The following is a 22,731-nucleotide window of genomic DNA, read 5'->3' on the forward strand; positions in this document are numbered from 1 at the left end:
TTTAAAGTTGCATGTATGGGACATGGGAAGGGTATAATCCTGTTCCTTCCCCCTTCATTTTTTTTGGAGGGTAACTCTTTTCTTATCTCTATCAGTCCCAGCTCGCCTCAGAAAAATGGTGACTGATGTGGAGATAGATGGCATTAGTTCTGACTTTTCTAAAGTCCTGTAATTCTTGTCTCAGCATCTTAATATGGGAGAAAGGTGAGTCCTAGGTCTGGCTCAGAGGCAGCTGACTGCCTGGTGTACAGATTTCTCCATGTAGAGTCAGAAGGAAATTCAGCCTCTTTTATCTGTCCATCCATCCATCTATCCATCCATCTATCAATTCATTTGTTCAAGGTGTCCAGTATGTGCCAGGTGCTTGGAGTATAAGGAAAATAAGACACAGTCCTTGTGGGGACTAAGTCTAATTTACATAGGAGCAGAAATGTAAGAAGAATGGACCTGAGAGTGGTCAATTTCGTAGACATTTAAGATGGCGTCGAATGTGAGATGTTAAAAAAAAGAAGGAAATGTAAAAACCATTGTAGGTAATGCAGACAAGCCTTGCACAAAGGGCAAAAGACAAATATCTTTTTATATTACATAGTTCTTCAAAACACAGAGTTCCCTGGATCTTAGCACTTGCTTTGAGATAAGCCTGTGGATTACTCTGCAGTAGGATCCTAGCTCACCCATGAATCAGCAACCAGATGTCGACACCAGAACATTACTGATCATCTCTAACCATTCCTGCAACTTATTCTGAGAATGTAACTCTGAAACTATGATTTCAAAGAAAACTCTAAGTAAGAACATCCAAGAGACATTTTCCAGCTATATCTCTAGTTCCAAAGTGCGGGAATGCCGTTGATTTAAAAGCAAACCCTATCTTCCTTCATAGGAAGTCTGCTGTTTTAATACTTTTCTAATGACTAGCATCTAATAAAATAGCACAAATTTACACTGAGGTGCTACCCACGCACTCAGGGTAGAGTGACAGACTTTCTTGAATAGCAATTCACATTTAAGCTGACCAACGTACATGTGGTTTGACTTCAACGTGGTTCAGTAGAAGAAGTGAAATGCTGGATGAGGGCTGTCTGGAACACGCGTGCAGTTCCCACAGCCCATGCCTAGGCGGCGTGGTCCCACAGGACTCCCTGATGAAGTTGAGGTTCTACACCTGTGGCAACTGAGCCCTTGAAATGTGGCCACTCTGACTGGTGCTGAGTATTTAATTGTATATAATTTAAATTAAATTAAATTTGAATCTAGACAACCATATGATGTGTAGTAGAAAGTTACAGCTAGGACATGGCTATGAAAAATCAAAATGGCTTTTCTTCTCTCTTTCCTTCTCTCCCCAGCTCTCCCTCCCCCCTTTTTTCTGACTGCACTTTTTTATTTGGTCCAGAAATTAACATAATAATCACAAATTTTCTTAGTACTTCTAGCTTGCTTAATTAGTACAATGTATTTTGCACAATCACTATTTCAGCACCCTAGTTAAAGTAGTGTACGGCAAAACTCTTTTTAAGGAAAATGTCTTTGCTATCAACAACTTGTAAAACACATCATTGCAATTACTGTCTGGGGGAAAAAACCCTTTACATTGTTAAAGTACTACTAGACACGTTAGTGTAAATAAGATGAAAGGAACTTCAAAAGTGTCACAGTCGTTTCCATTCCTAAAAATAAGTTGGTGACGAGCCGTAGCTTGAAACAGGTGAGAGTAGGTGAGACTTTCAGTTATATGTCCGTTAATCTCTGTACAGATTTGAACAAAACAAGCAGCAAGCGATATCCTGGCTCCTTTGTTTTTCTGCTTGCCTTGCCCCACCTGATCCTTCCCCTCTCCCACCTCCATGACTACTGGATAGAACAAGAAGGCAAAGTCGACACTAAGGAAGGTGGCTCCCAGAGAGCCATGTGAGGGGCAATTACTAGAAGAGAAGCGAATTGCAGGTGAGGTGTGGGTAGCACTGGGGTGGAGACTTGCACTAGGTTCCTTTGGGAGTGACTCTTTCTCAGTTTGTTCTGATTTCCTCTGGGCTTTGACTCTCCATGGGTGGGGACATGGAAATGAGAACCAAGGTCATCCTTCCAGTCTTGTCCAGAAGTAGCTGCTCAATACATACTTCTTTTTTAAATAAATTATTTTATTGAAGTATAGTTGATCTACAATGTTGTGTTAATTTCTGCGGTACAGCACAGTGATTCAGTTATACATATATATATATTATTTTTTATATTCTTTTCCATTATGGTTTATGACAGGATATTGAATATATAGTTCCCTGTGCTATACAGTAGGACCTTGTTGTTTATCCATTCTGTACGTAATGGTTTGTATTTGCTAATCCCAAACTCCAGTTTATCTCTCCTCCATCCCCTTTCCTTTCGGTAACCATAAGTTTGTTTTCTAAGTCTGTGAGCCTGTTTCCGTTTTGTAAATAAGTTCATTTGTTTCATTCTTTTAGATTCCACATATAAGTGATATCATATGATATTTGTCTTTCTCTGTCTGACTTACTTCACTTAGTATGATAATCTCTAGGTCGATCCTTGTTGCTGCAAATGGCATTATTTCATTCTTTTTTATGGCTGAGTAATATTCCATTGTGTATATGTACCACATCTTCTTTATCCATTCATCTGTTGATGGACATTTAGGTTGCTTCCACGTCTTGGCTATTGTAAATAGTGCTGCTATGAACATAAGCGTGCGTGTATCTTTTCAAATTAGAGTTTTGATTCAGCAATCCCACTCCTGGGCTTATATCCAGTCAATAAGCATTTCTTGAATAAGTAAAGGATGTCAGAGCATGGAAACCACTGTTCCAACCTCAGGGAGTCATGGCCCAGCCCAGCTTATTCACCTCTCAGGAATTTTAGAGGAGTTAACCAGAGAATGCTTGGACTGTGTTACTAGGCTGGTATTTATTGGCAGCAACAAACACTGTAATGAAAAATACCGTAGAGCATTGAATATTTAAGCACACCGAAGGGAACTTGGCCTTTGACATCTGGCTGTAGCAGATTGAATAGTTATAACATTGTTGGAAAACATAATCTAATTTATAGTGTGGCAGAATCAGTGATTACATACCCTTGACAGTGGCAAGCATCACTAAAATATATATTTTTCTCCTTTCTACCTTATAGACAGTATTGATAAACCAGGTACAACATTGCCTGCCTGGGCCATAGTTCTACTTGCAGTATCATTGTCATTGCTTTTGATCCTGCTCATTGTTCTGATTATAATATTCTGCTGCTGTGTCTCCAGGAGAGAGAAAGAAGGTAACTTTTTTGTTGTTGTTCGTACAGATTTATATATATTTTTGAACTTTTGGTACAAGCATTTGCAGTTCATTAGCTCATCAGCTCTTTCAAAAGATATATTGGCTTTTAGAGTCCTTGAAAGGAAATGCATGCCATTCATAGAGAGGGAAAGAACTTTCTCAAGGAAGGAAGACATTCCTCTGGGGCCTGAGTCAACCGCCCAAGGAAGACAGATCTTCACACTTTGAGAAGGTGAAGAGACAGTGCCTTTCTCATCAAAGACACTGACTATTTGAGTTTTGTGTTTACTGGCAAGGATATAAGGCTGTCCCAATCTGTCATTTAGATGCTATGTTTTTTCTAGAATAATACCCACCTATATGAACACATCAAAAGATTATTTTCTATTTTGTAGAATTCTGAGTCTCCTTTTGTAGGTGAATATTGGTGTAGTGGTAGAAAGAAAAACATGGTCTTCTGTTAACAAAAGTAGTACAAATAAAGTAAATAAAACTAGTTACACATGTCTTCTAAATGAAGTCTTTTGAGATACCCCAAGATATATGAAGGAGTGGCCTTGTTTCGGGGGCAGGCCAACATAGAGGTGAGCCTATTAATATTAGGGTGAGTTCATCAACATTGGGGTGGGCTTATTCTGGAGTTAGTTTGTGATTTCAGAAACCACAGGGACTTTGTCACATGGACAGCTCAGGACTTTCCAAGTGTTGAGTGTGTGTGTCCATCTTTGTCTTTCTTTCTCTCATAAAACCTCCACGTACTCCTACTGAATATTTAAATTAAATATTTAAATTTGAATATTAAATTAATTTTCTTAATTTTAGAGTTTTGATGTTTAGCTACATGTCAGTTTAATTGCACTTTTAATTTTATTAAGACTAACTGTCACTCGATGAGCGCTTTTTGCATGTCTGCCAGGCACCATGTTACCCAACTCTTTTACTCAGAATAGTTCTCTTAGTGAGATATTCCATGTGAAGTTCATGGTCCAGCCTTAACTAGGCTAATTGTCTAGCCTTAGCTCCTGAATGGGTTTGGTTTGTCCTTGGGAATAAATTCTGTGGTATACTTTTATTCTTTAGGAAACAGAAGTGAAAAGTAGTAAATACCTGTTGACCCATATTTGATGGGAATTTGTTTTTACCTAGGAGTTACCCTGTGTGCCACAGATGCATTACTCAAAAAAAAAAAAAAAAGAAAACCACTGGATTTTAATGAAAACTATGAATAAATTAAATTTTAATTTAGAACTGACTAGGATTGTTCATTGCCTTCAGATTATTATTTCTGACATTAGCTATTGTGGCATATTTGGAGAACATTCTATTTATTTGGACTTCTGCATCTCTCAGGCTTTTGTCTGTCCCACGCCAGCCTAGTAAGAAGGTTTGGGGCCACACAGGATGTGCACCAGGGAGATTCTCTGATTCTTAGCTTCCTCATTTACAAAATGGGGATAAGTCTTATCCTATAGATTGGTTATGAGAATTAAGTAAATTAACATAATAAAAGTTTGTATGATCATGATCTGTCCTAGATTTTATCCTTCATTTAACTTTGAAAAGTTGATTCACAATGGCCGCTACACTTCACCTTGACATAAATGTATAGGATCCAGCGAACACTTGGATTGTCCCATGATAATTATTTCCATGCTTACAAATACTAAATAGCAAGTGTTTTAAATAGTATTTTAAAACAAAGCTCTGCTTTGTTGGTGCCTGGAGAATTCTCAGTACTCTGCCTGGTTTGCTGGAGACTGACTGAGGACGGCTGAGGACCCCACTCAGCGTGGCCTGGAGGCTTTGGGGTCGAAGCTTCACGGGAACACTAGTGACATTCCTCTATTACCAGAGGGACACTAGATAATCTCTCCCCTTCAATTCAAATAAGATTGCTTCTGAGGTTCAATTTGAAGTGTGAATCAGCGGATGTTGTCAGAACTGCAAATAAGTGAGAACATTATCCAAAAAATAAGGAAAATGAATATTTTTTTGATCTTGATAAAGCTTGGGATGGCTAAAGTGCAAAGCACACTGGCTTTAGTGCCAGGTGGATGGGGGCTGCTGTGTGTTACTCCCCATTGTGAAATGCTAGAGTCCCTCCAGTCCAAGAATCCATTGATGAAAAACATTAGCAATTTAATGAGAGCTTTTGGGGTGTGGACACAACTGTATGAATTGATAACATTGGTACATATTGATTGAAAATGTATTTCAGAACAAAAGAAATATAGTGCTGAAGCAATGAAATTCCTTATCTGTTAAAGACATGGTTATACTCTTGTAATAGTATCTAGTTTGTTAAAAATATGATGATGCTAACACCTACCTCTCGGGTTGTTGTGACGATTAGATGAAATAACACCTTGCATAGCACTGGCATGGTGCCTGAACAGGTAAGTACTGAATGACTGACAGCACAGACTGGGAACACAGAGCATCTCTTTATGGTGAACAGTAGAGTCTTTATAACCTCAGAAATTAGATTCAGTACTCACTAAGTACTTACTGGGCACCTACTATATTTCAGGTACCCAAGTATCACAAATACTTATATTTATGATAGTGAATAGCGAATTCTGCTTTCCTTAAGCTTGGAAGTCATTTGATAGTTCACTGTTGGGAAGCTTAATATCTATTGGATCACAAACACTCAGTAATGTGAGTATTTAAAATCAGGGGACCTAGAAAAATTGATGAGATTTTATTTTCAGAATAACTATCCTGATTTTGCTAATGTGATTTTCTTCTTTTTTTTTTTTTGGCAGAATCTAGCTATCAAAGTGAAATAAGGTAAGTTTGAGATCACATCAGTTTTCTGAAAATAAAAAACAAATGAAAACCAACCAACACAGACACACAGAGCTGTGGGATTTTAGGATTATGTTACTCAAAATTAGGTACTAAAAAGGGACAACTCTGAAAAACACATATGCCAATCACAAACTCATGGGGCAACATTAATTGCAGAATAAAATAGGTGGGTTCCTACTGCCTAAGTTTGACTTGCTCACTTAGGAAGGTGGAGTGGAATTTAGTTGGTGTCTGGCATTCGCAACTCTTTCCACAAGAGGACACTCTGTACTGTGACTGTTGGCCCTCCTGCTTTGAGTCAAGGCTAGAGATGTGAGGGCCATTTCAAGGATGTCAAAGAACCAGGCAGAGGTCCTGCTGGAATTTTTGGGGTGGTAGAGACAGTGAGACCAGCTGGGTGACTAAGGCAATGAAACCGAACAGGCAGACAGATTAGGAGTGTTCACAGCTCACTGTTCAGGGCGGAGGGACAGAGAAATTCCTGCCATCCTCACGGCTGTCCAGAAGTAACTGCAAGCACTTTTAAGGTAACTATGTCAAGCACTTACTAAAGCCAGTTTCAATGTCTGCAATATTTACATAATTATAAATACACTCAGGGGAAGGATTTTTAGACAGTGGTGATTTTGTTGGGAGTGTTAAAACCCCATCTACTTTTCAGTATTTTATTAGATAATTTTAATATGTGAAATGTTGTGATTTAAAATATCTTCTGGCTACGTGTGGTGAAGGACGATGTATGTAATCATCATGTAACAGATACCATCCATTTTCCCTCGACCCCAGTCACTCCCTGGTGATAACGTGGTTCGCTTTCTCTGAGGATGTCACAAAGCAGAAATCTGAAAATGCACCTCCTTTGGGGCCTGACTTGGGGCAAGAGGAGAGGAAGGAAAACTGACCTCTGTAATTATACTGGAATTTCTCTCAACTGCTATCACCAGCAGGGTGGCAGTCTGAATTCTTCTGTTCGTCATTATTGACTGTGTAATGTCAATTCTATTCTCTGGGATCTTAGGTGATTTCAAAACGTGGTACAGTGATCAACAGCTATTCAAGGCAGTGGGTAGAGAACAGCAATAACAATGGCAATAATAATCATGACACAAGTAGCGACAGTAAGAGCTAGCATGAGTGCCTAGCATGCGTGTCAGGCTATTTTACATTTGGTGGAGGTTATCTTCCTGAATTCTCCCAATGATTTTATGAGACTGTTTTTCCATTTGGTAGATGAAGAAGCTGAGGGGTATAGGGAGGTTAAGTAATGTGCTCAGTATCTCCTGTCCAGAGAATGGAAGGGTCTGAATGTGAACCAGCTGACCTTGCTCAGGGCCTGAGCTCTTGTCCGTGTGCAGCTCTTACCCTTAGATCCAAGTGCATTGGGCCCAGGGAAGAAAAATGGGGCAGCTCACTGGGGCCCCTGTGTTGTACCTGTTTCCCCTCCCACTGGGTCAACAGTGCTAACTCTAGCTGCTCACAGATTTCTACTGCATTAAAAGAACATATATATATATATTTCGTATATATATTTTTCCTATAGGATCAATGCATACTTATTTTAGAAAAAAATTTTTAAGTAAAGATAGTTTATAAAAAATGGTTTTAAAATCACCCCTAATTCTATTGCCCAGAAGTAACTGTTACCTAAGTACGTATATATTTACACATATGTGTGTTCACCAAGATACACACACGTATATGTTCTGTGAAATTTGGATCATAATAAACATCATTTAATATCTTTCTCTCCTCACTTGACACTATTCTGAAGATTATTTCTGTTGACAAATACTTGCCTGCAATGTTTTTGTTTCATTTGCTTAATAAAGTTTTTTATTAAAATATAACTATAGAAAAGTACACAAATCGTGAGTACGTAGCTTGATTAATTTTCATAAAGCATGTGGACCTGGACTGCTGACGCAGAACTAGGACACCCCCAGGACCCCAGCCCCTACTCAGGCCTCCATGAAATCATCTGCTGCCTCTTCCTCAAAGGTCATGTCTTCTGACATCTATCCCCACATCCCCAGAAGTTAGAGTTGTATAAACTTGATATAAATGAAGTCATGTGATATGTCTGCCTTCTTGAACTTCAGGCTGTGAGATCAATCATATTATTGAATGTAGATGTCAGTGGTTTCTTACTATATAATACCAAGTAAGGGGTATATAAGCAGTTGATTTTTCCATTTTACACTTAAAGGGCATTTGGGACCGTGACGAACATTACTGCACTAAGCGATCTTGTGTGTGTCTTTTGGTGACATGTATACCAGTCCTCATTCCTGTTTTGTATTCTGTTGGGTATAATCTATTAGTGCAAGCTGGGTCATAGGACAGGTATGTGTTCAGCTTTAGATGATGTTACCATACAATTTTCAAAGTAGGTGTAGCAGTTTACACTTCTACCAGCAGTGTAGGAGAGTTCTCACCTGTAATAACTTTTACAGGTGGCATGGAATTCCACTTTAGAGATGCATTGTCATTTATTTTACTAGTTCCCTACCTATGGCTGGGCACCTGTGTTTGCACTTTTGCTAGTATAAATAGCTCATGAATGAACATTCTTTCAGATAAATCTTTGCACATACCCTTGCGTATTTCCCTTGCTTATTATAATCAATTCTTAGTGGTTAAGCATAAATATTTAAAAATCTTTGGGTATCCATTGCCAAACTTCTTTCCCCTGGGAAGCTGCACCAACTTCTGCTTTATTTCAGAGGCAGGCATACTTCTTCTATCAAGGACCAGATGGTGAAACTTTGGGGTTTTGGGGGCCACGTGCTCTCTGTTACAACTACTCAACTCTGCTGCTGTAACAGGAAAGCAGCCATAGACAATATGGAAGCAGACGGGTTCCAGTAAAACTTTATTTAAAAAAACAGACAGGGAGCTGGATTTGGCCTGTGGGTCATAGCTGGCCAGCCCTGCTTTATCTGGTCACTGGTGTCTGAGTGTTGAGTACCAACCACCAGGGGACTGGAGTCTATGGACCTATCATGATAAAGTTCCATTTCTCCCCATAAGAGGAGTGTGCGAGACACAGGGCATCCACACGGCCGTGCTGGTGGCTGTGAGGGTACATCCCGTTGCTAGCCACCCTCCAGAGGCCAGTGCCTGAGCGTCGGCCTTGTGGTGAGTGCATCGTGTGTGAATGCTCTGGGTGGAGTAGTGAGACACGAGCGTCCATTGCTGATTAACATTTGGCTTTTTCAAATGGTCTAATTCTAGGAAATCTGCAAATATGAAGACAAACAAAGACATTTCTGGGACAAAATTAAAAAGCGGGAATGAAAACTATGGCTACAGTTCAGATGAGCCATGGACCACAAGTCAGTGGCCAGGTGGGTGCAGCGGAAAGATCTGGAAGAGAAAGTGTCCGGAGAGAGGCTGACCCATCAAACACCGGCTTCTGAAGGCGGCTGCCTTAGTGGTTGGCAGTCATTATTTGGGGAGTAATTTTTAGAAGAAAGCGACATTCCAGAACTAGAAATATTCTAGGAGAAGATAACAGTCAAAACCCACCTATTTGTCTAAAGTTTAAAAGAAATCGAGGTGGAAATCTTAAGAATTTTTTAAAAATAATTTTTTTCTCAGTGTTTTCTCTCTTTTTAAAAAAATGCTTCTACCTTAAAGTGTGTGAAGAGGCATTTGAATACATCGAGGGTAACTGCCCCCAAACTTCAATTAAGTCTGAAATTCAGCAAGAAATCTTTTCCTCTTCAATCTGACAGTCATAAGGTGGGGGGGGGGGTGTCTCTGAAACCACTGTCACTAGTGAGGGACAAGGGTAGTATCTGAACCAAGATCCTTTTGAAAGCAGTTGAGAGAAAGAGAGATGGTACAAATTACCCCTTAGCAGTTGGGGAGGGAGACTGGCCCTCACAAGTTGCCGGCAAAACAAATTCCAGAGATAGAGTTTTGGTTAATTGATTCTTACCGAGAGGCTAGAAAACTTTTGTTACTGAGATTGGGACTCTATTCTTGGCAACCCCATAATTTCCATTTTTCCGTGGCTGTCTCCTATGTACATTCCAAATTGTATGCTTCAGATTTAAAAGAATTCCACAAAGCATAGACAGTTTCCTTTGATAATCTGATCAAAGCCTCTTGCAGAATTTCCTGTGATAGAATATTTATTCATTAATATTTTATATGATTAATTAAGTAGCTTGACCAAAATCATGGCCCAAACTGAACCTCTCTGGCTCCTTTTTTTCCCCTGTGTTTATTTCCCTCGACGAGCCATTAAAGCAATGGATTCATCTTGTCTCTGGATGAGACTAACCTGTCAAGAAAGGAATCGATTTTGAGTCCTTTTGCTGTGTTTTTAATTTCATTAGAAAGATAAAGTTCTAAAAATATGTAACCTCAAGTAAACTTAAAAAAAAAACCGTGTGTGGTTACAGATTATTGATGCCAGGGGTACTACTTAAAAGCAAAGGTATTTCTTTATGGATTGGAATTGGTAGAATAGGTAGTGTGGTTTTGGTCACTTGTGACTCTAAAATTATTTTGCTGTTGCAGAGACTGCTTCTCTCCCTGCAAAGTCCTCTGAATCCAGTGTTCCAGAACAACGTGTCAGTAGGCAACCGTATCAGGTGATTCAGACATTCTTCTCCCTTTTGGACTTTTTTTTTGCTACTTAAAAACCCTTCCCCTATGGTAGGTGATTACATTACATTCATGATGGACAAAAGTGGCCTTTGCTCACCTCCAAGTCAACGGGCCAGCATGGAGGAATGGGGCTGGGACACGTAGTATCTCTTTGTAGTGGGTTTTTTTGGGAAAGACCAGAAGTTCAGTTGGGGGCTGGTAATCTTGATGTGTCAGTTAGACGTCCACACAGAGGTATGGGGCGTGCAGATGGATGTGTGAGTCTGGGGCTCCAGGCAGAGGCATCATCGCAGGTGTTCCTGGTTGCTAGGCAACTTTCGATGGACACCTCCTTCCAAGGGACATTAAACATAAAGAAAACCATCCATTAGGAACCGTGAGGACACCGTACGTTCATTTTCCAACACTGAGTTAGCATTGGTTGTCACTCATGAATGAATTAGAGTTCATATGCAGAAAATATGATTCTTTATATCCAAAAATCATATTAAACAAATGTGCATATAACCAGGACCATTTTCTGGCCTGTGCATCTTCAAAGGAGAAGTACTGGGATGCGATTCTGCCATAATGTCCCCAGTGGGTGTTTTCCCCATTTAGCTTTTGGGAAAGCCAGACTCACAGATTGGGCTTCCGGCAGTTTGCTGGATCAGGTGGCCTTGGCTTTGTTCTGCCTTGGAGCTGCTACTGGCCTGAGGAGCTACTGCTGAGCGTGTGCCTTCGAAGCCCCATCTTTCCTTCCTGGCGTAGATGTTCACTTGAGTTTCCAGGCGGCTCCAGGCTGTAATATTTCTTTCTGCGGTCGGGATTCAGCTCCATACATACAGCTTGCCAGTGACGTGTGCCTCCCAGGCCTTTGGGGGGAAGGGGAGCTTTGATTGTTGCTCAGCCATGTATCGGGAGGAATGAAATGATGCTATTAGCGGCAACCAAGGTAGCCAGGCGGGAAGACGTATGAGGGGTCTTCACAAAAGCAGATGGGCCTACGTGACAAATTGTGAGCCCCTGGTACGAGTTCAAGCTACTTCCTCAGGCTGGGTGGCAGGAAAATAGAGACATAAAATTCTTCCCATCAAGGCTGCTCTCTTGGGCACATATATCTCTTGACTGTAGAGATGCAACCGTTTCCCCTTCGAAGGGCTGGTGGCTTGACTAAGAGATGGTGGGCGGAAGGGAGTAATTGCTGGGCTGTGAAGGGTGTTTCCTGTCAAGACCCGCCGACTGGACCTGAGTGGGGAATGCGGTCTGATGAAGTGGCTCTCTCTTCCCCAGCGCCAAGCATGGTCACTCCAAGAAGACACTTAAGCCAAGCTTTACTTCCGTGGCCCTTCTGTGGTTACCTTTTTCTGTTCTGTGTCTCTCCACCTGACAAGCCACAGTGCTCAGGTCTGCAGTGGAGGATGGGGCAGGTGGGGAGGAGATACAGAAGAGGGTCGTGTCAGTTGATCCCCTTGATATAAATGAGGAGAAAGGGGGAGTCCGGATGCATTTGGATATAAGAATGGAGGATGACGTTTGGGGCTCCGAATGGGTGCTCTTAAGCTTGAAGTGTTGCTTTGAAAATATACAGGGAGAGAAATTTAAGAAGTTTCTGCTACTTAGACATGTAACCGGTTAAATAATCTACTGGTGGAAAAAGCACAGTGGCCATTGAGCTGCTGGGCCCTGGGGGCTGGTAACACACATATCTGTGTTTCTTGAAGTGTTTGTAAGGCTACTAGGGAAGCAGGGCATCTTGGCCAGAGCACCAGGGTCCTTAAGAAACAAAGAGGATGAAAGGAAGATGAACTGTTTTTGCCTGAGCTAGAAACTGACAAAGGGTTTTTAAATAGCTGGATTTTTCTAAGCGAGGGAACTTGGACAAGCACATTTATGAAGAGGCCTATCTTTGGTCATGAAGCAAAGGGTGCCTTGCCGGTGTGGGCCCAGGCACTCTGTCCTGGATGCCCATTTGAAGAACCTGAACGTGAGATGTACTGTGAGCTATGCTTCCCGTGAGGCACTTAAAGGAGGAGGGAGCAGACAAATATCATATAATATCACTTCTGTGTGGAATCTAAAAAAATGATACAAAAGAACTTATTTACAAAACAGAAATAGACCCACAGACACAGAAAACAAAATTACGGTTCCCAAAGGGGAAAAGGGGAGGAGAGACAAATTAGGAGTTTTGGATTAACAGGTACACACTACTATATATAAAATAGATAAACAACAAGGTCCTACTGTATAGCACAGGGAACTCTACTCAATGTTTTGTAATAACCTATGAGGGAAAAGAATCTGAATATATATACATTGGGGCTGGCCAAAAAGTTCATTTGGGTTTGCTGCAACATCTTATGGAAGAGCCCGAACGAACTTTTTGGCCAACCCAATATATGTAACTGAATCGCTTTGCTATACACCTGAAACTAACATGACATTGTAAATCAACTGTACTTCAATTAAAAAAAAAAGGAGGGAGGGAACAAGATGGTCAGTAGAGGAAAGGGCTGGGCCTTCAGTAGGTCTCTTCTGTGTCCTTATTCCAAAGAGGACATAGTCCTGCATGTCATCATCTGGCCACTGAAGAGCCACCAGGTGGTCAAGCCATAGCTTGTAGAAGCAGGTCCAGGCGACCCTTAGCCAGAGGTTCCTTTAGAACTTGCCAAGGCCGGGCCTGCAGCCCAGCCTGGTGTGTGGCCACGCCCCCTGCTGTGCAGGCTCATGCGGACTTTCCTCGGAACCCCTTAGGCCACAGAGCAAGGACAGTGCAATTTGTGCTTTCTTTCCTCATAAACTTTCTCCATGTGCAATGAGCTTTGCTCCCTGGAGGGCCCAGGACAGGAGAGCTCTTCAGAGCCCCGTCCTTTGTCCTTTCATCCTGCCTTCCTCTCCACTTGTCTCCGTGTGACTCATTTTGTCCACTTTGCCGTCCTTGCTGCTGTGGGGTGTGGCCACCCACGTGGGCCTCAGGGGCCCAGAGCAGGTGCCCAGCGAGACTCCTGCCTGAGAAGCTGGCTTGTTAGAGCTCAGGGTGGTTGACTACAGATGACACAGTTTTGCAGAAAATCTGCGCTAGGCTCAGGTCCCGAAAAACCTGTCAGTTAAACCGAGAGAACTCAAGCTGTGAGTCAGCCTGCAGCAAAAGCGCAGCCCAGGCTCCATCACTGTGGAGCTGGTTGGGTCAGATGCAAGTCCTGTGGGCGGAGACAGGGTGTGCATGACAGCAGCTAAGGCTCCTGCTCTGGGTCAACAGGTCTCACTCAGAGCAGCGCCATCTTGGCTTTGGCAAGTACAACAACTCACAAGTCCGCGTGTGTGTGTTCTTTCCACGCTGTCTCCTTCTGCTCGGCTGGTGTCTTATTTGCCCTCTGCATCGCAGGAGGTCATACGTAGTGGACGGCCATTGGCTACACACAGTCTGGCACAGCATTCATTCTGGGCATTCCTTACACAGTAATTCCTTCCAGTGGAGAAGGTTCTCAAAGCCCAGCATTGTGCTGTCACCAACAGGGCGACACCAGGAGCCCGTGTGCCTACGGACTGATCACCACAGTGAAATCATGACAAAAAATATTATTTGACAAACATAGACGAGGATGCAACATTTTGTTTTGAATCCCTGAAGAAAGATACATGATTCCAGGTCAAACGGCCATTTGGCTCCTTTGGAATCTTGGTCACTTTGGGTTTTCTTCAAGGCTCTCTCGTTCAAACGTGATCCAAGAAAGGGGAAACCCGAAGGGCCTGGGGTGCTTAGGGGACTCACGCTGTGGCCTTTGGGATGTCCAAGCTCTTGGCCCCCACCTGCAGACTTCCTGTCTCAGTAGAGCTGGGGAGGCAGCCTGGGCATCTCTGCCTTTTAGAGCCAGCTGAGGGGGCTCTGACACGTGGCTAGATTGAAGTGTTATTGGCTGCCTTATAGTAAGATGGCAGTGGGGCTTGCAGGAGGGAAGAGTGCGGCTTTGCCAAAGATGGACTTGCCTACTTTGTCATTTCACCCCATCCAGTACTTATGATTTGCTCAGAGTCCCAAGGCATTCATGGTAACCACACTGGGCAGAGGCTGTACTGGACCCCTCCCCGGGGTTGATGGTGCCTGTACTCTTGCTGACATCATGTGGACTCCCTTACAAGGAGAGAAGGCCCTGGAGTCTGTGGCTGTGTCTGCTCAGAGCTGCGCACAGTTGCTGAGGAGAGGGCGGTTTTCGGGGTCACTCCCACCCAGAGTTCCACCACCTGTGTCTACATCTGCAGGCTGCAGAGAGCCTGTACACGCTGCGTCTTCATCATGCATTGCCAAGTACGATTTAAATTACATCCTATGCTCAACAGTTACTAGAACAGGAGCCTGGATTCTTAATGCTTTAGGAAGGGGTGAAACCCCCTCGCCACGACACCAGCCCCCCACGACTCTCGCTCCTCCGACATCCTTCCCGTTAAGGTCTGGAACGCCAGAGGCCCACTCTGCTGTGGGGAAGGGCAGCATGGATGTCGTGGCGAACCTCTTTTCTCAGATCTCCAGTTGTCTCCCGACGCTTTCAGTGCTGACCGTCCTTGAAAACGTCAGAAGTGGTGAGGGCTCAGCTCAGGGACAGTGTCATCAGGGACAGTGTCATCGGGGACAGGCTGTGGGCTGGAGGTTGGCTCCATAGAAGGCCAGCCACTGTGGTCAGAGGCCACAGGGGGCCATGGCTGATGTAGGCCAGGTCCATTGGGAGTTGCTGGCTTGTAAACCGTGGGAAGACGCCCCCGCTAGCCGCCTGGAGCACCTCCCATGCTCATCCCTACCTCTCAGCCCGCTGCCTTGCCAGGGTGCCCCGTGAACTTGGGGCTCTTTACCAGAGGCTGAGATGGAGAATCCTCATTCCTATAACCAATGGGCAGAAATGCGGGAAGTGTTTCCTGTATCCTGGGTACCAAAGAATGCTCACTGAGCGTGGAGGTGCAGCCAGCACCTGGAGACACACTTATCTGGGTACCTGCTCATCGAGCCGTGGTCCTCAGTACAGAGAAGCCCTTTGGGGGCGGGGGGAGGGCTTGTTAAAGTGCACACTCCTGAGTCTGTTCCAGAATTTCTGGATCAGAATCTCTGGAAGATACGACCGAAGAAAGGGCATTTTTACCTTGTTCCCCAGGCAATCTGCTTTAAGGAAATTGTTTTGTGGCTCAGCGTGAAGACAGACACGTATTGCATTGTTTCTAAGGGAAAGTCATTCTGAGTTTTGGGGGTTTGCTTACATCTGTGCATTTGGAATGATCCGTGTTCACAACCCCACTGCATGGCGCTTGCCACAGAGCATGGAGGATCTGAGATGCTTGTGGTGGGGCTGTGATGAAGATCAAATGGAAGCGTCTCAGCACCAGAATATTCCATAACCACATGGCACCATAGCTGAGGAACACTTTTTAAATCTCCCATGTTTTAGGTGGGTCTAAGGCACATCGCATTCAATATATATGAAGGATAGAAAGAGGATTTGGGGCTGTAGAGACCCCAGAGCATGCACTAAATTTTAAGAAGGTTCAGAAGGTAAAAAAAGAGACTGATTTTACAAACTGACATAAACCAAAACATGCCGCTTTTCTACACTGATTATTTCTATCCTGGCTGCATCTCCAGTTAGGATATATAACACCGACATTATTTTCCAGACAAGAATTTCTGTTGGTGAAGTACAGATAACGCAGATGTAACTGCCCATGAAACACACTGGCACAAAACTGATAAATAAAATCAGAAATTCTTTCTGAAAATTACAGTTAATGGGAAAGGGAAGCACCTTTTATTTTGATAGGAAGTCATAGGGTTTGCAAATATTTTGCATCATGATGAATATTTCAATCAAACGATCCACCTTTTCCTCTCCTTGACTCGCTGTCAGTCCATTTTTCTGGTTATTTCAGGCAATTCTGTGTCTTTCCTCCTGACTCTTTCAGTTTTGGGGGGTGAGGTTATGAATAACTTGAAACCTGGATGATGTCTCCCCTGCTAATCTTTTCCCCACTGAGGTCAACAGAAATAAACTCTTGATAAACTTAGAAAACAACAATGGTTGGTGCAACCATGTCATGGGGACAAAAGGCAAACGACAGCAAAACTCCCAGGCATCATCACAGCAGAAGCACTGCCTTTATGGTGCAATGTAGCCCCATCAGACCTGTGGGGCTGCATCCTTGTGTGATGGGGAGTCAATGAATTAAAACCACGAGTCAGCGTGATTCCACCCCCCAGACTTGCTGACGTTCCATTGTGATGTAAATTATTTATGGTGCCCAGTTACATTATTTAAGATGTTAAATGCAGCTCGGGTGCCCTGGAGTCTGAGGCAGCATTCTCAGGGTGGCAGGAAAATACGCTGCATGTATTATATTTTATTTTAATTATTTATTTATTTTTTATGTAAAGGACTGATGACTTTTAATTAATTAATTGATTTCGTTTTGGCTTCATTGGGTCTTTGTTGCTGCACACAGGCTTTCTCTAGTTGAGGTGAGCAGGGGCTACTCTTTGTTGTGGTGTGTGGGCTTCTCACTGCGGTGGCTTCTCTTGTTGTGGAGCACGGGCTCTAGGTGCACGGGATTCAATAGTTGTGGCACACGGGCTTAGTTGCTCCGGGGCATGTGGGATCTTCCCGGACCAGGGCTCGAACCTGTGTCCCCTTGCACTGGCAGGCAGATTCTTAACCACTGTGCCACCAGGGAAGTCCACTGCATGTATTTTAATAGGGCAACACTCTTCCACAGGCATTGGCCCCTCAGAGGAGTGAGTGGTCTGCTTGGTAGTACATTTCAGAATGTAAGAGCCAGGAACACTGTCCGAGGAGACAGGTGGATGATTGACACGGAGTCAGTTCTTCAGTTTTGCTCCTTTCCTTTAGAAAGAAAGTGTGCTATTTAAAGAAGGTTAGAAATATTTTACATTTTCACACAATGGTGAGAATTTCCATAGGAATATTGAAAAACAAAACAGTGAATCTTTACTGTAATTTGCCTTCATACAAACACTGGATTCTTTGAATTGGATCGCTCTTCAGGCCCTGTACTTGGGAAACATCTGCAGTGTGTGTTATTGAAAATCATAGAGGAAGGACCTGTGTTAACGTTTGTGCTCCTCTCTGCACCCTCGTTTTATCTTAGCTGACGAGTTGAGCTTCCTTCTCAAGTGTGCCGTTATGATGATCTCAACCAACTCAATCTACCCTTTTCTCTCTGTCTCCAGGGATCTGACCAGCACCAGCTGGGCCCAGCAAGTCGCCCACAGGTTTCCTTTAACGTGGCCAGTCCTAAGAAGGTCAGGAATGTGACTTTGGTATAGTACAGCATCCCTTTGGCTCCACACGGCACTTGGCTGATGACCTACATCGCGACGATATCGTCAGTGCTCATGATGATGTCATCCCTGCTCATGATGATGTCATCATTGCTCACAATGGTGTTGCCATTGCTCTCCATCATCCTATGGCTGGGCTCCAGCTTTGCCAACATGACCTAGAAGAAGCGATGCTGGCATCATCGGAATGGATATTTTATAGGGACGGAAGGAATCCATTTTCCCAGCTTCTAAAGTGGAATTTGACTTTTAAAATGTTTTGAGATTTCAGTGAATTCCATAGTTACTAAGTAAAAGCTGCAAATTCATCATGATCATGCTTCTCATCACTCAACACTCCTGCTTGCTGACCCAACAAATGGTAGATAAGTCTACATCCCACCATGACATTTAAGAAGTTTTTATTATCTGAAATCCTATGAAGTGATATTTATGTATGTTTACTATGTGGGTATTATTGCATATTATCTGTGAAAAAAAGAGGATAAAAATTAGGATCAATCAGACATCGAAAATTGCCCAGAATGGGGAGCTCCCTGGTGGTCCAGTGGTTAGGATTTGGCGCTTTCACTGCCATAGCCCGGGTTCGATCCCTGGTCGGGGAACTAAGATCCTGCAAGCCGCATGGCGTGGCAAAAAATAAAAATTGCCCAGAAAATCAGGACTTATAGGTTATAAGTAATTTTAAATTCTAAAGCTAATGTGCACCTTGAGAAATATCTCATTATTGAATATTGACATGAAGACATTCATTTTTATCTGCTCCCTCATCAGTCTTGTTCTCTTGTCCTCGGATGAGTTAGATGTGGATTATGTTTTGTGGGGGACATACTCCAGCCATGAAAAAACTGGAAATGGGCAATATGTTCTTTCATAAATAAAAGGGAAAACACCAAAAAACTTGTATTGCTTTTCTTAACTCTTTACTATTCAGGGGGTAGTTTAAAGAATCATAGAGCTTAGGAACCAAGAATTTTCCAAGAAACAAAACAGAGACCTCTATAAAATTTTCTTTCTTTTTTCATGTAGAGATTTTCAGTGTATTTCACTGTCCACCACATCACTTCATATTTAACGTAGAGGCTAGTATTTGGCTGTGCTCTGCACTGGTTGGAACAGATTGCTATGATGGTCAGTAATTAGCAACTGCTCTGGGCCCCCAGGCCCAACCACGCTATTGCTGAAGTGGAATTCGAATTTTTTTTTAAACATTTTTATTGGAGTATAATTGCTTTACAATGGTGTGTTAGTTTCTGCTTTGTAACAAAGTGAATCAGTTATACATATACATATATCCTCATATTTCCTCTCTCTTGCATCTCCCTCCCACCCTCCCTATCCCACCCCTCTAGGTGGTCACAAAGCACCAAGCTGATCTCCCTGTGCTATGCGGCTGCTTCCCACTAGCTATCTGTTTTACATTTGGTAGTGTATACATGTCCATGACACTCTCTCACTTCATCCCAGCTTACCCTTCCCTCTCCCCGTGTCCTCAAGTCCATTCTCTAGTAGGTCTGCGTCTTTATGGAATTCAACTTTTAAAAGTGTTAAGATTGTGGTGAATTCCTTGAAGTTACCTGGTAAAAGACACAAATTCATCGTAATGATGTTTCTTATCACTCCACACCGCTGCGTGCTAATCCAGTGGTAGAGAAGTTATACCGGCAGACCTTGGAGATGTTGCAGGTTCGGTTCCAGAACACAGTAATAAAGCAAGTAACAGGAATGTTTTGCTTTCCCAGTGCATGTGAAAGTGACATTTACACTATACAGTAGTCTATTAAATGTGCCCTAGCACTATGTCTAAAACACAACGCACAGACCTTAATTAAAAAATATTTTCTTGCTAAAAAATGCTCCCCGTCATCTGAGAGTTCAGTGAGTTGCAACCCTTTTGCAAGAGCCACATCAAAGATCACTGATCACAGGTCACCATGTCGATTGAAAAAAGCTGCACAGCCTAAAAGTTGAGAATTATGTTTTACCTGGCAGATTTTCTGAGGACTTCAAGCCTGGAAGGCAGCCTCTCAGTGAACTCTGAGGGACCGCTCCAAAGAGGGCAGGGGGGAGCCAGGATATATAGCAGTTTTGCAGCAAAGATCAGGTAGTTGGAACATCAAAAAGTTACTGTTAATTAAAGAAAACCAGACACCTCAGGCTAAGGAATTTATTGCTTTTCTATGCATGGGAAGATGCAAGAGCCTGGGCTCATTGCAATCATTCCTTCGATGTGCACCTCAGCTCTCTGGGGCCAGCATCCTCTTCTTTCCCATCCTGAGTCCCCTCCGGGGCACCGCCTGGGGGGGCTGCAGTGGCTGAGGTCTTGATGGCTGCACGACCCTTTGCTGATATGGCAGGCAGCGTTTTTCATCCACAACCATAATGAGTATAATAATAATGAAAAAGTTTGAAATATTGCAAGAACTACCAAAATGGACTCAGAGACGTGAAGTGAGCAAATGCTTTTGGAAAAATGGCACCGATAGACTTGCGCTGGGTTGTCACAAACCTTCAATTTGTAAATAATGCAATATCTACATAGCACAGTAAAGCAAAGAGTAATAAAACAAGGTGTACCTGCATACTATCATGATTTTTAAAGTATTTCTTCATCATAAATCACATTTGGTCTCTACCCTGGACCCCCTCCTATGAATTGACAACTAACTCAAGGGGTATTTGCTGGTACAACGTGGGGCTGTGTGCTGTTCTGTACTGTTCTGATTGGTCGGTGCCCCTACACTACCCACTCTGATTGGGTGGTGCCCCTACACTACCCACTCTGATTGGGTGGTGTTCCTGTTTTATAGGTTGTCAAATATTTTGTATATGCCCGCTACTTACAGGATCCTAAAAAAAAGATCACCTCTTCTAAGACTGTGTCCCTAATGTGAGGGAATTGGTCACTATTTTCTTTAGAGTAGAACTAAAATGCAAAATTTCGAAACACCATGAATATAGCTGTATCACTTTTGTCACCTACAAATCGGCACCTGCCATCTAGATTTACAAGGATTAAATTATGAGCCACTGCAGCTGCTGACCTTCAACACCTTCTGAAAGGAGTTCAGGAATGAGGCACTCTGTGCTCTAGAAAAAACTGGCAGAACAGGCCTTCAGATAGTTATTTTCAGGAGATGATTTTTATGAGCCTAATTCTTGTATCTCCGCATATCTAGAAAAGCGCTAAAATCCTTCATGGTGACGTCTGCTCCTCGTGACTAGAAGTAACCTTCACGAGACTAGCAGAAACCTTCTGCAAAAATTATGTACTTGATGGCATGGACTCCCCCTTCACCAAAGCCACATATATACTGACCTTCCCCCCTACCTCTTTGGAACAGTTTCTCAGAGCTCTCTGAGATGCTGTCTCCCGGGCTATAGTCTTCATTTTACCCCAAATAAAACTTAACTCACAACTCCCATGTTGTGCATTTTTTTTCAGTTGATACTTTCCAAAGAGTCCTTTTTATGAGAAAAGTTGACAATTCAACTGCTTAAAAGTGAGACTCTTGTTTATTATAATAACTTCTTTACTCCCTGTCAATGTGATCCTGTCTCCTGCCACCATCCTTGAATGGGTACAAGTCAAGGATAAAGCCCAGAAGGTTCAGGAGACCTTCTGGTCTCCTGTTAAGCAGAGCTGTTCAGTGAGTGAATTCCATATTCTTTTCTTCATAGTTTACTCTCTCCAAATTGCCACAGAACACGGATCCCGAGACAAAACAAATGTCATGTCATTTACACTTTTTGTAACCTTTACAGAACCTAGCATTCTGGAGGCACTGAGTAAATATTGACCTCAAACAAGTCAATACTGGGAAACACAGTATATTGAAGTATAATGAATATTTGCCATCTGCCTGCTATAAGAATCATATTCTTGTGGTTATTTTAGAAGTCGGTGGGGGGTTGCATGTAGAATATAGTTGAATTTCAAGTTTTAGACTCTGGAGAACAATGCCGAATGATCTTCACAGAAATTTCTTCAATTTGCTATGTGCTTGGTGAATCAGTCTATAATATTTTTTTCATTTATCAGGCTCGGGAAGGTTTCCTGTGTCACAAGTAAACAGGTTCTTTCTTATAGTAGCTTGTTCTATGAGTAAGTTTTCTCAAAGGGACCCCTGGCTAGTTTTTATTTTGCAAGAGGTATGGATATTTTATAAACAAAACTATCTAGAGTTTCTCTGTCCAATACCATAGACATACGTGGCTATTTGCATTTAAGTTATTTGAAATTAAGTAAAATATAAGATTTATTTCCTCAATCCTACTAGCCGCATGTCAAGTGCCCAATACCACGTCTGGCTAGTGGCTACTGTATTGGACACGCAGATTACAGCCTTCATTGTTGCAGAAAGTTTTTTCTGGACAGTGCTGACCTAGAGATAGCTACTTGGAAATGACCTAGATGTGTCAAGGGTGGGCTCTTTTACACAAACATGCCATCCATGTTTTCTCTCAGTGTTATGTCTGTGTACTTTCCAGTTTCTATTTAGGAATCCTGCAAACCCCAGGGCAGCTCTCAACTGATAATGGGATTTTGCTGATGTGGTAGATTTATCTCTCACTCCTGCAGTGCAGAGAGCTGAAGCAGGCTCAAGGGGAAGGGGTGAAAGGAGTCAAAACATCATGGCCAAGGGTGTTTCTCTGAAAGATAGATATGGCTCTCTGCTAATAAATGGC

General features: G+C 42.7%; 1 protein-coding gene across 5 annotated transcripts in view; it reads left to right on the plus strand.

The window, feature by feature from the left end:
* The window catches only part of IGSF5 (immunoglobulin superfamily member 5), a 43,285-nt gene extending 24,353 nt beyond the window's left edge, over positions 1–18,932 (plus strand). For 4 of the 5 annotated variants that reach the window (XM_067739523.1, XM_067739522.1, XM_067739527.1 and 1 more), the window contains 5 exons: positions 3,151–3,288; positions 6,059–6,083; positions 9,339–9,451; positions 10,635–10,708; positions 17,932–18,932. In XM_067739523.1, coding sequence (XP_067595624.1) covers positions 3,151–3,288; positions 6,059–6,083; positions 9,339–9,451; positions 10,635–10,708; positions 17,932–18,027 — 446 coding nt within the window. In that variant the 3' untranslated portion in view covers positions 18,028–18,932. The remainder of the gene's footprint in view (positions 1–3,150; positions 3,289–6,058; positions 6,084–9,338; positions 9,452–10,634; positions 10,709–17,931) is intronic. The other variant, XM_067739524.1, reaches the window with a different exon arrangement.
* Positions 18,933–22,731: the final 3,799 nt, after the last annotated feature.

Source organism: Pseudorca crassidens, chromosome 5 (genome assembly GCF_039906515.1).
Source record: "Pseudorca crassidens isolate mPseCra1 chromosome 5, mPseCra1.hap1, whole genome shotgun sequence".
In the NCBI taxonomy this organism is placed as follows: Eukaryota; Metazoa; Chordata; class Mammalia; order Artiodactyla; family Delphinidae; genus Pseudorca; species Pseudorca crassidens.